General features: G+C 38.7%; 2 protein-coding genes across 2 annotated transcripts in view; one reads left to right on the top strand and one right to left on the bottom strand.

Annotated features, from left to right (window-relative positions):
• The first annotated feature begins 2,802 nt into the window (after window positions 1-2,802).
• Window positions 2,803-4,992, top strand: ZAR1 (zygote arrest 1). Its single transcript, XM_053455078.1, has 4 exons — window positions 2,803-3,450; window positions 4,068-4,160; window positions 4,480-4,554; window positions 4,849-4,992. Exons 1-4 carry the CDS (start codon window positions 2,803-2,805, stop codon window positions 4,990-4,992), a joined length of 960 nt encoding a protein of 319 aa, XP_053311053.1.
• Window positions 4,993-15,759: 10,767 nt separating this feature from the next.
• FRYL (FRY like transcription coactivator) overlaps window positions 15,760-17,575 on the bottom strand; it is an 83,408-nt gene continuing 81,592 nt past the window's right edge. The window contains exon 62 of the mRNA XM_053458436.1: window positions 15,760-17,326. Within this exon, the coding sequence (XP_053314411.1) occupies window positions 17,068-17,326 (259 nt within the window). The 3' untranslated portion in view covers window positions 15,760-17,067. The remainder of the gene's footprint in view (window positions 17,327-17,575) is intronic.

Raw genomic sequence — 17,575 nt, forward strand, 5'->3', positions numbered from 1 at the left:
ACTGGAGGAGGATGCCTGTTCACCTGTAGTATTTGTGCCTAAGTGTATCTCAGATGTATATCTGTTGCATGTTATTAAAGCACATTAATGTATTGATTTGCACATATCTTTGAAAATGCATGCCTGTGGATTAATGGACCAATTTATCGGTATTGAAGGCTACTTTATCTTAGATGTGCGAAACATCCACAGTATTTAAAGTTATCTTTATGTCATCTAAAGTAATGTTCATAACATGCAAGAAAATGTTGTGGTGCTTCTCAGGTATAGAATTTCAAGTTAGAAAAATATGCTTATATCCAAATATCCCTCTAGAGTGTAAGCTTGCGAGCAGGACCCTCTCTACCTAATGGATCGGTTTCTCTTAGTCTCCCAATTCTAGTTCTGTCAAACCCCTTGAATGTATGTATTGTAGGAAGCGCTGCGTAAATTGTTGGCGCTATATAAATAAAATATATTATTGTTATCAAATAAAGAAAAAGTAACTTACAAACTATTTTGCATGCACGTACAACCATCATTTATCTATAGTGACGACACTGGGTAGCAGTGGACCAACTGCTAGCACATCATTTTGGTCCTGTGCTTGTATGGTTCAGTGGGACAGGGGTCTATTCACTAAAGCAGGGAACAGCAAGAGAGATGCCATTTCAACTCACCAACTTCATTTGATTTATGAAGGGTCAACCCTGGCAAGATTCTCCTGCAAGAAGGGCTAAGCTGGCCCTTGCAAAGAAGCTCACTGGGGTTGGTCCTTCACCATATGGGATGAAGTTGATAAATCATATTGAAATAATCCCCTTATTTTCCCCTAATCTCTCATATAGGTCCTTAGACATCATAGGCCAGCATGTAAGAAAGCAAAGCTGCGTGACGGTGGCCACACAACCACGTGTAAAGTGCGGCAAGTCCCCATATGTACTCCGTGCAACCTTTAACTTTGCTGACAGATACATAAGGACAAAAACTGTCCTTATTTTACAGAGAAATATAAAAATAGTTTGTACAAACAAGAAGCTGATGTATTTTAAATACTTTCCCCTTACAAACTAATTTTTGGGTCACCTTTTCAGGCCGCAGCTCGTTTTTGCAACATTCCCAGGTTCGTGTATAAAAATAAACTAATATACATGTCAGGGAACAAATTAAATACAATTAAGACATTTGTTGCCTATTTGCTACTGACAAAATCCGTATATGGCCCGCTGTGTGCACATATAACATTGTTTCTTATAGACCCATTTTAATATATGCAAAATGTTAACCTAATTACAGCATTTATTCGTGTGTACAACTTATTTCTGTAAAGCCTGCGCTCCCAGGTGTATCACAGATACAAAGACTCTAACCAGGAAAAAGGATGAAGTCAACATGCTCCATGTCTTAAAGACCTCAACCTATAGACTCAACTATAGTCTATAGACTCAACTATGGTCTATAGACTGTAGGCTCAACCTATGTAAGAAGACTCTTCATTTTAAGAACAAAATTATATTTAGAAGTAGGAAGGCAAAGGTTAAGAAAGCTGGAGTTGTCACTGGCAATAATAGATTTAAATAGCATCCTACCTGTGGTGAAGGAAACACAATGATGCTCAGACTCTTCCAGTGTGTTAGTACAGGCACAGTGATACCTGCAAACACATATATGATTCAATGCATAACCGAGCCAAAGCTGAGGTTCATGCTGGAGAAATGGTGGCATCTCAGGGTAAAACCCACCAACATTTTATTACTATGTGTAAAACAATTAGTTTTGTGCATCAAAGCAATTCTCCTCTTAATATAATGTGATGTTTATGCAGGAAAAGTCACCCAAAATATCACCGCCTACAATGACAGAGTCAATGATGGTAGATTAAAAAAATGAAATATAGACACATTTTCTTCACCTCTGAACTGCATTACTCTATACAGCAGTGTATGTATACTCACAGGAAAATGGACTTCTCCTTTAAGACATGAAGTCACCATGTAAAACCCTAAATGAAGGGTGTCTCAGTTTGCTTAGTGTTTATTGTATGCTCAATTGGAGACTTCTCAGCTTTATTGATCAGACCTGAAGGGGGCATCTCATAGACCATAGCTCATGGGATTACTTAATCTTGTAGAAAGACCAAAACGCTAAGTATCCTTTGGTACATCATATGACATCATATGACATCATAGCCAGTCACTGATATTGCATTTGTTTGCCATAACTCACAACTGTAAAAACATTTTTACAAACATTTTTCTTTATCTAGGTATAATATTATTATTACTGCCAAGTACTATTAAGACATAGATAACAATGACAACTTATTTATACTTTATCTAATCAATGTGATAAAATATGTTATTGATTTTAAATGTTGTAAAAGTCATTATATATATATATATATATATATATACCCTATATCTATAACTTATATATACATACATTATACATATATATATATATATACACATATATATACATACATATATATATACATATATATAATATGTTAGGGGTTCCACACTCACATTTAACTATTTAATTGTCAGGAGGCGAGGCTGTCTAAAATTTCAATAGCCAATTAAAGAGGAATATATGCAGTTTACACTGCAATGGATGATTGTTCTTAGGTTACAGAAAATAAAAAAAATAAAAAAATAGTTACATTTTATCTGAGTATGTATTTGTTCAATCTTCCTTTAGCCACTTGCTTTATTTTCAATGAATACAATGAATTGCAGGTTTAACTCTTCACAGCTTGTTAGCTAATCAGACCACCTACTATTTAAGCAGGTACTTGTAGAACACCAGTGGCCAAACATTATGGCTAGCTTCACAGAGGAAGCAATGGAAAACTACATGTATTCTGCATATAACCCTTATTCCTATAGGTATATGAACCCTAAAAATAAAGGGGGTGGCTGGAGGCAGAAAAACTATTTGTCTAATTATGGAGACACTGGGGAGTATTTTGACAACTACCAAAGAGCTCAGCTGAAGGCCATCTTATCTCAAGTGAACCCCAACCTCACTCCACGTTTGAGGAAAGCAAACACGAGAGAAGTTGGAATCCAGGTGAATCCCAGGCAAGATGCATCTGTTCAGTGCTCCTTAGGGCCCAGGACCCTGCTGAGAAGGAGGCCTGGGGTTATAAGGAGAGCACAACAAGCTCCCCAAGAACAAGGTAGCCCTGCCTCACCCACCAAGGCTGTACGCTTCCCCAGGACCATAGCTGTATATTCACCCGTAGCTACAGGGAGAATGGCCACTTTCCAGGAGGAGGAAGAAGAGGAGGTGGAAGAAGAAGCTGAAGAGAAAACCAGTGAGGAGCCCTTAAAGCCTGAGGAGCCCAAGGAACAGAGCCCTCTCCAACAGGAGAGTAAAGAAAATGAGGCGACAGAGATGACCAAAGAGGGGACGTCCGACAGTGACCAAGGGACATCCTCTGGCCAAACAAGAGTCAGATTTCAGGTGGGTGGCATCTATCCTGGTGCTAACATATTCAGGGTGTATGATGCTTTAACAAGACCTAAGGTGGGCTCTGTAATGGCACACATCTCATGGTGTCTGGCTCCTGAACAACTTGACTCCTCTCACTGGTGGAGCAAGAGGTTTGTACTGATTATTCTGAAGGCAGCTAAAAAAAAAATTGGCTCTACAGTTTGCAACTTTAGATGGTGCTGAGGTATGTCTTCCGTGCTAACTGGGGTCAAGATTGTGGGGTCTATTCGCTAAAGGGTGAGTTTTCTGGAGACTTTCCAGAGCTATGATCAGCTCATTATCCCCATACTTGCAGTGAGCTTCTGCTGCAGTTACAGCTTGAGTGGCCCAGGATAATGTGTAGTTAAATCACTTGGTGTTCTCCAAAATTTTGTCGCCTTGGCACCAAAATTATGCATTATATATGGTCAGCTCAGCCCTTGTTGGAGAAGTCTTGGTCCTTTATATTAAATGAAGAAGGCAGATATCCAGGTTGCTCAATATATTCAACTCTGAATGTAATCACTTCCGGTCGCCTGTGTTTTAACGTCTCCCTGCTTTCTTTGTACCATTAACGTTGATGCATTTCAGGACTTCTCTCATTACAGTTCCTAGAACAGAAATATGGATACTACCACTGTAAAGACTGCAACATTCGCTGGGAAAGCGCTTACGTATGGTGTGTGCAAGGCACGAACAAGGTGGGCAGAATTACCTTGTGCTTTATGTATAAACTTAGTTTAGCAGATAAGGAACCTTCAGGCCCTCTAGCTTGCTCAGTCTTTAAAAAAAAGTTTTGTCCTTGGTCTAGCCTTAAATTCAGAATTGCCTTATGCATGTTATGTTCCATCACTGTATTCGCCCTGACCAGTGGATCAATAGAACAGCCTTCCAGCAGAAGCGGTAAAGTAGAACATATTACATTGCCTCTGACCCTCTTGGTTATGACCTCTCCTTCCAACATGTCGTCTTTTGAAATAAAGGTAGCCCTAAAAACCACAAATACCGTTTTCCTTCTAGGTGTACTTCAAACAATTTTGCAGGAACTGCCAAAAATCCTTCAATCCTTACAGAGTGGAGGATATAATGTGTCAAGTAAGCATTTTTACTGCTCGGGTTTGCAATGTCTGTTTAGTATCGCATTTCTCACACTGAAGAGTAGGGTATATTATAAATGTGGGGGGGGTGTATGTGCAAAAAAAATCTTAATTGCTTTTTATGCTGATCCTACTATTCTTCTGGGCTTCTCTGATAACATGGTGTTAAAATTTGCACCGTAATCGCTTCCACATAAGCTCTCGTTCGGCATATCATTTTATTGCTAAAAATTAACAATTCACAGGAGATAATTTGTCTTGTATATTCTTTTTCTCCTCTCTTCCATACCAGAGTTGCAAGCAGACCAGATGTATTTGTCCCGTTAAACTTCGCCACGTAGATCCAAAGAGACCTCATCGCCAAGACTTGTGTGGGAGATGCAAAGGCAAAAGGCTTTCCTGCGACAGCACCTTCAGCTTCAAGTATATCATATAACTTGTAAAACTTAGACTCCTGACCTGATGCAGTTTAATTTGGCAGAAATGCATTTTTTGTTCGGATTTTTGAGAGCAGATGAATTGGCAGGAATTCCGGTCGTAATAAAACCTTACCACAGCACATTACATAGTACATTGCATACAATCTCTGCATCATGCCTAGATGGGGCTCCAGGAAGCTGGCAGATGGCGGCTGCTGGTACCGGTGCTTCTTATGGCTGCTAATCTATAGTGATGGAGGCTCTCTGCGTGCGGTACATGCGTGTTGAGTGTTAACAGTAAAAATGTTCATGAGCAGAACTATGGTATTTTCAGAAGTGTCGCTCGGCCTTACTGAGGGCTAGTGACCATGGCTGTAATAAAACATGAAATCAGTGGACATGCGCCTCTGTTCTCGAAATTTAAATAAACAAATACAAAAATGCATATTTTTGTTCTTGTGGCTTGTAAAGTGCAATCTGGTGTGTTACAATCACAATGCCTTCAACAGCTAAATGTGTGCTGGTAACTAAGGCTGGACACCCCATTGAGTAGGAAACCTATGCAAACACCGTATATAAGAACCACCAGGAAAAGATCTTTAAAGTGTGTAAATGTTGTGTGGTCTTCATGGGTAAAGGTGATCAATGAAACTGTATTCTACCGATCTGTAACCTATTTCAGTATTCACTAGACCAGGGGTCTCCAAACTGCGGCCCTCCAACTGGCAGGACTACATCTCCAATAATTCTTTCAACTAGGAGGCTGGGAGATGAGTACGGGAGATGTAGTCCTGCAGCAGCTGGAGGGCCGCGGTTTGGAGACCCCCGCACTAGATGTGTTGATCTATTTCCTAACAGGAGGCTTTTCCAGAGCAGTTGCTACAACTCCTGGACTTCACTAGACTTACTTGACCTCAGCTGTTTTTATTGGCAGGATCATTTTAGAGTAGAGCTGTAGCTCTATTCAGTATGAAAAGCTAACCTTGACAGGCTTTTCTTGCTAGATGGGTTGAGTTGTCCCTGTATAATGCATAATTCATTTGGTAAAAAGAGTATCAAAATCTCAATGATTTGACAGGGCCAGCCAAGCTGCTTCCACGGAAGAAGTTTATGGGGTGGTAATTGTGTCTTGTCTGGTTTAAAGATGTTGGGCCACTAAATGAAGCTTTTCTGTGTTTTACATCCATTTTATGTAAATGTCTAAAGGCAAATAGACCTTTTTGTAGCATTAAATCAGCCAGCGTGTTGGTATTGAGTATCATGATATAATATGGGCAGGAGTTGCAGGTTCAACTTGGACTTCAACCCCTGTGAGCTTCTGCTGCAGGCGGGTCAGGAATTCTGTCCAGACCTAAGAACAAGTAGCTGAGATGTCCAAAAACTATGGTCTGTTTGGGGCCTTCAAAACCTGGAGTTGAGCACCGCTCTATTAGGGTGATCCTGCCTTATTGACATAATTTCCCATGGGTGAAACTATATTTCCAGTCAGGGTGTCGTATGGACACTGGTATTTGTGTGCCTTTCAGGAATTCATGGTGGTCCTGTCACTTTTCATGGCTCTGTGCAGTTACCAGAATTGTGTGATACGGTGAGGGGCCGAGCACAAGGCATTCATTCTGTAAGCAGAAGACACAAGAACGGGCAATTTGTGTGAGAGGGGACGATATGCTTTATAGAGACCGGGGGAAACTGGCTCACTGAATATTTTGACTCCCTATACCCAAAATAACTATGTCCTAATCCTTCATAATGTGAGAGTGGTGCAAAGGGGGAAGAATTTGCACAGTGTCTTAATTACACTGTAAACCATATTCTGGCATGATGTACTGACACTTCAGATTGGGTGAATTACTCCTGCAGCAAAAGGCAAATACTTATACATTAGACACGCTACTTTTACTGGCCATTTTTTGTATGGCCATATATTGCTTATCCCGTCACTACGTTTGTTGATTCCTGTCTAATTTTTCCCTGGACCCCGTTAACGAGGCGACTGTGTGACAGGAGATGCTGCTTAACCCTGAGATTTGGTCAGAACCTCCAACTATGCACAACACAAAAAATTATACACAATGAGAGCGCACAACCTAAAAAGAATAAGGCATACATATTCAAATCCTGCATTGCTGCGCAAAAAAAAAAAAAAAAAAAAAAAAAGACCATGATGTTGGTATTTCCATTTCCTTCCTCACTGCCCACCGCAGAAGCAATGGATGCAGTTACCGAAACGCCCTCTCAATGGACAGTGTGATTAGCTGTCGGCTAAAGAGAAAGAGTTTGTCCCAGTAGGCTGCCAGCATTCCCACTGTGAAAGCCTTCAGTAAAATCCGCAGAAGTCTTTCAGTCCACTGCAAACTGTTGTCATCCTGGCCTTTTTTTTTCTTTTAGAAAGATAAGTTAAGTGTTTGCTAATCCCCCATTCGTTATGAATATTAGTCTTTTTTTCCAAGATAAAGTTCTTCCAAATTGTTTGCCCTCTCATGTGCTTTAGCTGATGACATAAAAATGACACTCAATGACATAGTGATTAGGAAAATATATTATCAGTGCCTTCATCAATTATCTTTCCAGGGGTTACCTGTAATGAGTGGAATCTTCACTGCCTGATAAGTACTATGACATCATAATAATGTTTATCCTGCACACTATTTTTATGTTAACAGATTCAAATGAAATCACAAGAGAGTTTACATTTTTGTAAAAAAAATAATTTATTTAAGTTATAACAGAAAATAGTGACAAAGAAGGAAACAAAAAAATCTTTAGTGCATTTAAATATCCCTAAAAGGGACAAATCTTTCCAGTTCTAGTCTGCAGTCCTCATCAGTGATCCAGAGGAAGGCGAAAAAACTTGGAGGACAAAGGTTGTTTCTGTATTCCCAAGCAAAAAATTCCTTCCTGACCCCTTGAAATGGCGATCGATTACTTTTCCCTGAATCAAAAATGGACCACAGAACTCTTAAGTGCGATCCTTCGCAAAAAAAAAAACATCAATTCTTGGTATTCATGGCATTTTCAAAAAAAAAAATTGTCCGTGTGCTTGTCTGATGCAGTTAGAAATCGCTCCCCAAAAAATAAAAAAATAGCATGTGCGCTGTGAAATAAACAGTGCAGATAAAGAGATCCATCATGGAAGCCCCAGCCCTTTATGTTGATGTATTAAACATTGCATGCACCGCACCAAAAACTTGGTTGCACCATGGCATTTTAAAAACAAAAAAATTCTAAGTGTTCTGTGGAAAAAACAGTGCAGAGCTCCATCATTGAAGCCCCAGCCCTTTACACTGGTGTATTAAACACTGCATGCGCTGTACACCAGGTCAAAGGGGGGGCTGCACTCACTGAAGGTATAGGCGGCCACTTCCCTTCCGCAGCCAGAAGGCCTGCGCGAAGGCCGGATCTTCCAGGACCCTCCCTGCAATAGGAAGGACTACTGAAATCAGCAATTGATTTAAAAAAAAAAAAAAACTCTTGGTTCCACTATGGCATTTTCAAAAGAATTCCAGTTGCTCATCTGATGCAAATTAAAAAAATCATCACTCAAAAAAAAAAGTGCGCTGTGAAAGAAATGGTGCAGAGGTCCAGCATTGAAGCCCCAGCCCTTTACGCTGCTATAATAAACATTGCATGCACCGCACACAAAGTCAAAGGGCCGGGACTAGTGACAAAAAAAATAAAAGTGCTTAGAAGGGTCTAGGGTGCCAAGTACAAAACTGAAAAGTGTTTAACAATTATCTCCCATGCACTGCACCCAGACCCGGACCATGGACTGGAAGCACCTAGCAATCTCTAGAATAATTTAGCCTCGCACCTTCACAGGCACCCTCTTGACCTTGTCTAAAAGCTGAGAAGCGGACCTCTTAAGACGTTGCTGGTCTAGTTAATTCATGATCCTCTATCCTAACTGTGCTCACCCGCTTCAGGAACCTGCTTTTACAGCTGGTGAGCTATTATGACAGAGCAAGCATTATGATGTAACGTGGGTGTGGCTGTAACATGCCTTCTATGGTTACCTGCTAAGCATTATGATGTAATGTGGGTGTGGCTGTAACATGCCTTAAATGAAAAAACTGCATCTGGATTAAGCATCTCTTACCTAAGGAAATAAAATGTGTTTTAACCCATTGTTTTCCAGTTCCATAAATGGTTGATGCAGAGTTCTGTACGGCCCTAGAGCTCCATATACAAACCCACAGATTCAATTGCATTGCATAAATAAATATTTAAAGCTCCAGCTTTTCCTTTTTTGTTATAAAATCAGGGCAACAACATTTAGATTAAATCATAGACACATTTTAGATTTGTATTTTCAGTTTAATTGTTTATAGTGTGTGTGTGTTTCTACCAAAACTTTTATATTTTGTCATGACGAGATTATATTATAATTAATATTAATATTACATGCTACAATAAAATATTTCTTCTTACAAGTAAAGGCCACTGCTGGCCAGTAAAACCCAAATTCTATAACCTCCATACATATCGATAACGATTATTATTAACAGTGGAACAAGCTTGGTTAACTTCAGTGATTGCCTTTAAATTAACTAAAGTCTTTAAATTCCCCATGTTTTGCATACAATAAGAGATTACATGCATGTAGTGACCGGCTCTGAGACTAATTGCCTGCCATAGCTACCAACGGTCCAGAATTTCCTATGCAAGACCCGACAACCTGGCTTATAGTCTTAATGCCAGCCGTGCTGCAAATTATCCTGTGTGTTGGCAGTGTTGGTGTTTTACAAAGGCAGAACCATCGGGTATCTGTGAACCTGAGAATCTGTCCTTTACCTTCTGATGAAATCTTTATAGTTCCAGATTATGACAACTATTATTACATTAACGCTACTACGGCCCAGCTAGCCACAACCTAAATACAATTTTTTATGCAAATGCCATATTTCTCAATGTTTATAATCTTTGTCTTTGTATGGATCATGAATTTTGGGTTCACTTTCTTTTTGCACCGTGAAAACTATAGTAAAAATGCAAATTCCTTCTGTATGAAAGCGTTCAACGATGTTGAGAAATAGCTATTTTATGACATTCCATGCCTCGAACTGGCAATGCATTAAAGTACTATAGAGCTGTGTGTTTCTGCTAGGGTGTGATGGTGTGTATAAGGGGTTCCCCAAAGAAAGGGTTAACTGCTTACAGGAGTTTAAGCCCAGTACTCAAAGCCGTTACTGGGGCTTAAAACAAACACACCTTCACTTGAACGTTCTTTCTTCCTTCCGTTTGTGGATCTCATACATGATGTGACAACACTAAGCAGCCTGGGTTTATGTTTTTCGGAAGCCTTTTATTTTGCCCTTAAGTGGAGGGAGAACAAAGTGGAGGTGAGGTTTTATTTATTTTTTTTTTTTTTTTGCTTTTTATTTTTTAGATACAAAAACTATAAAAACATATAAAAGACAATAAGTTACATATTATATATAGAGGTCTATATAATTTCTTAATTCAGTCTAGCTACAATTTATCTATGCATGCATGTGACAAATATGGACAACATTATGGAATTATGGACATAAAAATGGCCTATGGTACCTGTAAGGTCATTTCATATATGTATTTCCAAAGAAGTGGGTTAGTCTTCTCTCCTCTGATTTATAAATATTTATAAGGTAAGTCTTCCCCATATTTTCCAGTATTTATGCATAAGCCCATTAGCTCTATAATAACCATATTCCATATTCTTTTGATTAAGAATCTGATTTTTAACATATATCCAGGAAATTATCTTTTTTTGCCTCCAGTTTCTAGCTATAACTACCAGCATCGCTAGAATCACATGATCTATTAGATTTTTTTGTTTTACCGGAATCATCTCCCAATCTTGGAGTAATAATGCTCTAATCGGTGACTTGTCTATCTGTTTCTCTGCTAGACAAGATATGATATTAAATATCTTGTCCCAGCACTCCGTTATTTTGGTGCACGACCACCAAATATGAATCCATGTTCCCTCGGCTCCTTGACATCTCCAGCATAGATTTTGTTTTGCTGGATTTATCTTATGGAGCCTTTTTGGGGTCATATACCATCTATTTATAATTTTAAAATAGATCTCCTGTAGGTTTAAACAGTGGACAATTTTCATAACTTGATTCCAAGATTTTGTCCAGCGGTCTTCTGTAAGGGAAGCATTATCTAGATTTAAATCTCTCTCCCATTTTTTCCAAGCAGGTGGGGATTTAAGGTCATCTAACTCCAAGATTAGGTCTGTACAGAGTTTTAAGGATTTCTGTTTAGTCTGGTTATCAAATTTTTTCATAAACTTTATCACGTGTTCATCTTTACTTTCCTCAAAAAGGGAGTGGAGTGGAGATAGTTCTTTATTCTCATGTAATTAAATATTTCTTTATTAGTAAGAACCAAACTCAATACACAAGGTAGAAAAGTCTTTAAGTTTATTTCCTATCGTAAGTTCCTCTATTCTTTTTATCCTACACTTTTCCCACTCGTTAAGATTTATGTCCCGGATATTTTTATTTAGCAGCTCTAGCGGGGCCTTTTTAGTTACAAGGTCGTTAAAGCCAGTTTTCCTCTTAAAGCTCTGCCAAAATAATAATATTGAATTAAGTAATGTCCCTTTGAGATGATTCATATATTTCTTTAGATCCTTTTTCTGCAGCCAAAGGGCTATTTCTAAATCTTTCAAGCCCAAGATAGATTTTTCAATTAGATAGCAGTCAGACTCCTTAGATTGCAACAGCTGCATTTTATATATATGAGATAGCATGGATGAATACCAATAATTAAGTAGTTTAGGAAGACCCAGTCCTCCTCGACTCCTAGGTAAAAACAAAGTATTTTTTTGGATTATAAATTTCATTAATTTTGATTGTATTAAATTAATCCAATCTTTAGACAAAATATCCGGAATCATTCTAAATCTATAGAGCCACGCTGGTAGTATATATGATTTTACAATATTAATTCTCCCCATCCACGATATAGGAAGAGACTTCCACTTATTTAATTTCTCTTGTGTCTGCTTTAAAAGGGCTTGACAATTCCTTTCCATTATCTTAATGCCTTCTGCCGGAATTTTTATTCCTAGGTAGTCGATACCTGTATCTGGCCACAAGAATTGGAACCTGGATTTTAATAGATTTTTCTCTTCTTCAGTCATTGCAATACATATTGCCTGTGATTTCCCTATATTTAACTTATAATTAGATGTAGTGCCATATAATTCGATTTCTTGTAGTAGAAGTGGAATCGTAACATTAGGTTTATCTAAAATAATGAGAATATCATCTGCGTAAAGAGACATTTTCATTTCTGATTGACCGATTTTAATTACAGCAATGTTGGAGTTATATCTTATTCTAGAGGCAAAAGGTTCTAAAGAAATAATATATAAGAGAGGGGCTAAGGGACATCCCTGTCTTGTGCCATTAAATATATTAAGCCATTGAGATCCAAATCCCTTCCCCACTATTTTAGCTGTGGGAGTAGTATATAATGCCATAATAGCATCAATTAAACCCGGTCCAAAGCCCATCTCCTTTAAAGTCTCTTCCAGGAACTCCCATCTGACCCTGTCAAGTGCTTTTTCAGCATCTAATGACAGGGCTAGCAAGGGGGCCTGGGTAATATTTGCATAATTACAAATGTCTTTTATCTTTCTGACATTGTCGCTAGAAGATCTAGATTTTATAAAGCCTGTTTGATCTTTATGTATTAATACCTCTAAATTAGGTCTAATCCTATTTGCTATTATCGCAGAATATATTATTGTATCTGATAAATTTAGATACAATATATTATTGTAACTAAATTTATCAGAGATATTGGTCTGTAGTTTTTAATGTCCAGGGCAGATTTATCAGGTTTCAAAATAGGGCATATTTGTAGGTGAGGTTTTCTTATATGTTTGACCTGTATAATTTATGTCACTGTGAATGTAACAGTGTTGCATACTTTGCATGCTAAGAAGAGCTGGAAACTCCATCCAACAAGGTCCACTCCATTACACAGGAGTTTTTTTTCTTTGTCCTCTCTCAAAGCACAAGTGGGGTGAGATAAGACACATTGCCTGTGTATAGACATTGGCGCCAAGCATACCTAGGAACTCCCCCCCCCCACTCCCACAATGGCATATGTCATCGGAACTGGCGCTGGAGGAGGGTTGGTTGGGGAGATCAGTAGAATCAGCACAAAAAAAACAAAGCACCAACCTCAAATTATAAATCTTTTTGCTTAAAAGCACAAATTTACATTATATTTTTGAAAGGGCCCGCATATTATTTCAGCTGCTGGTCTCCCAGAATCCACAAATCCTTCTTGACAATTATGGGCAGGAGGTGTAACTAACAGAAGAAATGGCCACTATGTATATTGTACGTACATTACCATGTGCGGTTACCTGTGTACCTGGCTGGCTGCCCACTAGTCCCTCTTTTCTGCTCCTTATAGAAGGCCGTTGGGCTTTTAAAGGACTAGAACCTGAGTTGGCAGGAATGGGCAAAGCCAAACTCTGATCCCCTTAGGTTCCTCTAAACATTAGCAACACTAAACGTGAGAAAAACTTTAAAAAAGAGGCAATCAAAGAAACCACCCCGGGTTTATAACAAAAATAATCTCAGCTGTCAGTTGGGTTTGTCAGGGTAAAAGGCTAAAATCTATGATCCTGTAGTTCTTAAGAGTTTGTCTTCCTAGATTTATCACACCATTTAGTTTAATGAAAGGGCGGTAACATGTAGGCTTCTTGTCATTATTAAGGGTCAGAGGTGATGCTCATTTACAATGGAATTAAGGGCTCCTTACACGGTGAAGAGGAGAGACCCAGAGATCCCATGAAAATATATAAAATACATGTATGTTTACTGAAATCATTTATTGATAGTGTCCCTTAGTTTATACAGAAATCATATATACCGGTATTCCTGTATTACATGATGTATAGATGGAGTCCCACATATATTATATATATATATATATATATATATATATTTTTTTTTTAGAACATCCAATTTTTGCCTGTGTCTGGCTGTAAAGGCATGAGGCATCCGAGTGGAGTACAATCTGACATTATTCCACAAAATAATGTTGATCTACATGCTTTGAAGCGTAGTTAAACACGATGCTGCTAATCTATTGTTTGAGGCCAAGGAGCTAATTGCCCCGGGGAACTTCCATTTGCTCCACAGTATCTTAATACTCATTACATAAACCAACGGGACTGATCAAATAGGAGCTTAAACCTTTATACTCGGATAAAGCTAGCGCAAGACGTAATTGCATAAAGTCTCATGTTTTCTTTAAAAGGCTCGTATTGTTCTGTTTATATGAATTTATATGTTAGGATTATAATCTGATTAAAGTTCCGTGCAGCAGACAATCCTCGGCAGTCTGTGTACGTTTGTTTAATGCTTATATACTAGAAGCCAGATTTCAGAAAAGCCTTAATGGATCTCCTCTTCGATCCCAGAGGCTATGACTGTCCATTATTTCGAAGACTTGCTTTGTAATAAGTGAATACTGAACAAATCCCAGCAATAGGCAATGAGTTAGCAAGAGAATGCAGAGGCAGAAATCCAGGTACATGAATGCTTCAGACTCGGGGAAATGTTCTGCCGCTCGTATTTGTGAATCACATGAGGTTTGCCAGTAGCACCCAAAAGAAAACGATCTCTAAATAGGAACCCTGCACACGACCTTTAAATACATTGATGTTTAAATTCCAATGTATCGCGTGCTTCCCTATTGTGAGGCAAAGACGAGTGTCAATGATCTAAAGTAACATGTAGAAGCTGGATCCCAAATGCTCCTCTTCTGGGACTATGATGAAAGGGTATATATTCTATGCCCCCCCCTAAAAAACACACATGGCCCCCAAAAACAGCAATAAAGTGCAAGTGAGCTTGTAGGGGAAAAAACTGCCATAGCTAGTGTAACTCTCCATCAACCAGCCATAGGCTAGGACAGTGAAGGATAGAGTGTTATGACGGGTCCATAGGTCTTACCAACCCAGACAGTGAAGGTGATTTTGTGCAACCCCATAAATACACAAGCGCATATCCAGCTCCCCGATCAAACCAGGGGGTTCAATGCAGAACTTGGGCCAATATGTTTTGTAGATTGTGACACCTTGTCTTATAAACCAATATAGGATTTTGTTCTGCTCTTACCATACAAGAGTTTTTCCCTTTAAACTCACCGTATGCCATTTTCACAATGTTGACTATACTTCTACAGTTGGAAGAATATATAACTTATTGCTGTTTTGTGGGCATTTTGAGTGGGCTCAAAGAATATAAAGGCGAGTGCGAGTACCTAAAAGAACTGGTGATGTTTTGAAGGCAAAAGGTGGTCATTTAGATTTTTCTTCTTTTCACGCACTTTGCGTTTTGTTAAATGAGAAAAATAAACTTTTATCATGGCTATTGTTAAAAGCATTTGCACTTTACAGTATTTTTTAGCCTAAAACTCGCACAGTACACAGTATGTATAACATACATTCACTGGTGTGGGTGCTGGTGTGTAACGCACCAGTAGGTTAAACGTGTTCTCGGAAATGTAAAAAAAATATTAAATACCAATACAATATATACATGGAAACAATTTTCAGTTTGTGTCTATTTGCTATTTGGGGATTCAGTGATTAAATTCTTCAATGCCAGTGAATAAATTATATATATAATCCAAGAATAAAACGTGGGGCTATTTCCCAAGGTGAAAGCAAAGCTTAAACATGTTTTATATTAAATAATATATCACAGTGTGTAAGAGAGGTGTAAAAAATGCAGGTTATTCATTTCCATAGCAAGAATCAGTAAGCTACATCCATTTATTTTACAAAAGAAAACGCAGTTGGTGTATACAGAAACCTGTTTATTTGTGCTACAGAACTCCAGTCTTACAATGAGCTTATATTGCAGAGACTGTAAATTATTTTGGTAGCTTGTCCTATTTTTTTCAAGCTTTTCAGCATCCGAGGGGTGTTCAAAACCCCTCTAACACTAAAAAGGGTTAATATAAGTTAAGAAATAACAAAAGATGCATGAATAACTTCTTTTACCTGGGCCTCGTATAGTACTCCTAACAACATGTATTCACCGCACCATGTCTGCCCCTGCCTGACCCATCCGTGACAAAGGGCTTCACACCCTGTGTCCACGTATCCTTTATACAGCTATCGTCCTATAACATTTACAAGGAAATACTGGATTTACAACGTACAGAGAATCTAGAATATATACAGAATAAAATAAGTTATTATCTGGTCTTCTAATAAGAATCGCTGGTGGGCAGCATTTAACTAAATATACATTTAAAGTCTCTGCAGGCAGTTACTTTTTGGTTAGTTATCAATATTTATACCATAAGCACTGGTCAGAGAACTGAGCAGCATTCTAATAAAGTTAAGATATATTATTTCTTTTTTTAGAAACACTGGTGAAAGCCCAGCTTAAAATAAATGTCCTAACATTTACACGCTATGAGGTGTTAGATCTAATAAAATAAAAATTTATCCAAAAATAATGTTGCGGTACTCTCTTTGAAGCATGCTCGGAGACAATATATACATTCATCCTTAGATAAACAATGCAGCGCTCGCAGGGCCGCACACTCCATTTGTCGCTGATCTGCTTGGACAAGAAACACGAACATAAAATAAAAAACACTAACAAAAGAATAAAGAGTTCCATTGTATCCCACAGACGTTAGGTGTTATCTTCTGCCAATGTCTCGTCGGACAATTTCATAGTTTTGGTATGTTTGGTACTTCGACTTCTCTGTGACCAGGTCATAAAGGCCACCACCGTTTCTCCACGCCACCACAGCGGAGAGGCCATATTGCAACTGCTCCTTTTTTCATGTCGTTGTAGCCCTTTTGCTTCTATAGGGTTGGTACGTAACAAAAAGCAGAAAAGAAAAAGTCTATACGCTCACATACATTGCGTGGAACAAGCGGCCTGTCTTCTCCAGGTCTGATGCACGTCTGCTTTGCGATTGCTCCTCTTGCTGGAGTTCAGTCCCGTCAGAAAAGCATGTTAATATACAGTAATCAATGAAAGGTGCTTGACACGGTTATCACACATCCAGTGCATTCACTTTGAGGCCAGCTCCATAGCCAGTGCTCAGAACTCAGTACTCAATGTACTGCTAACAGGTTTGGCTTTAGACAAAAGCTGGTAGGACTGCACCACGCGCAGAGACGTTCTGATCTCTAGGTTCAGTTCCATTAGCTTGGAGCTCGCTTTTGACATGTCCTGCTTGGACCCAATGATGGCAAAGCTGCCAGTCTGGCCGAGTGTTTGATGGCGGAAATATATATGCAACAGAGTTTGGATTGGATCATCTTTTGAGCTGCCAAATATATCATTGGGCCAGAGAGACCTGGGAAAGAAGGGGAGAAAAGGAAATGAATGCACTCAGATGATGCATGTAAGTAACAATGGGTTAATAAGGTTGAATATTAGCTACACGTTTAGATATCAAAGGCATCCTTAAAAGCAGCAAAATGGCAACACCTCTCCCCCAATACCCCATACAGATGAAGACAGAGGGCTGCCTTTGCCATGTCTTTGATTTTGTTAGATCTCAGCAAACAAACCATGACGATTGTGCAGAGACAATGCAGCCCTG

The sequence above is a fragment of the Spea bombifrons genome, chromosome 1, assembly GCF_027358695.1.
Source record: "Spea bombifrons isolate aSpeBom1 chromosome 1, aSpeBom1.2.pri, whole genome shotgun sequence".
Taxonomy (NCBI): Eukaryota; Metazoa; Chordata; class Amphibia; order Anura; family Pelobatidae; genus Spea; species Spea bombifrons.

Coding starts and splice junctions, on each gene's coding strand:
- ZAR1 (XM_053455078.1), top strand. CDS start 2,803: ATGGCTAGCTTCACAGAGGAAGCAATGGAAAACTACATGTATTCTGCA. Junction 3,451..4,067: donor AAACAAGAGTCAGATTTCAG/GTGGGTGGCATC, acceptor CTCTCATTACAG/TTCCTAGAACAGAAATATGG. Junction 4,161..4,479: donor GTGTGCAAGGCACGAACAAG/GTGGGCAGAATT, acceptor TTTTCCTTCTAG/GTGTACTTCAAACAATTTTG.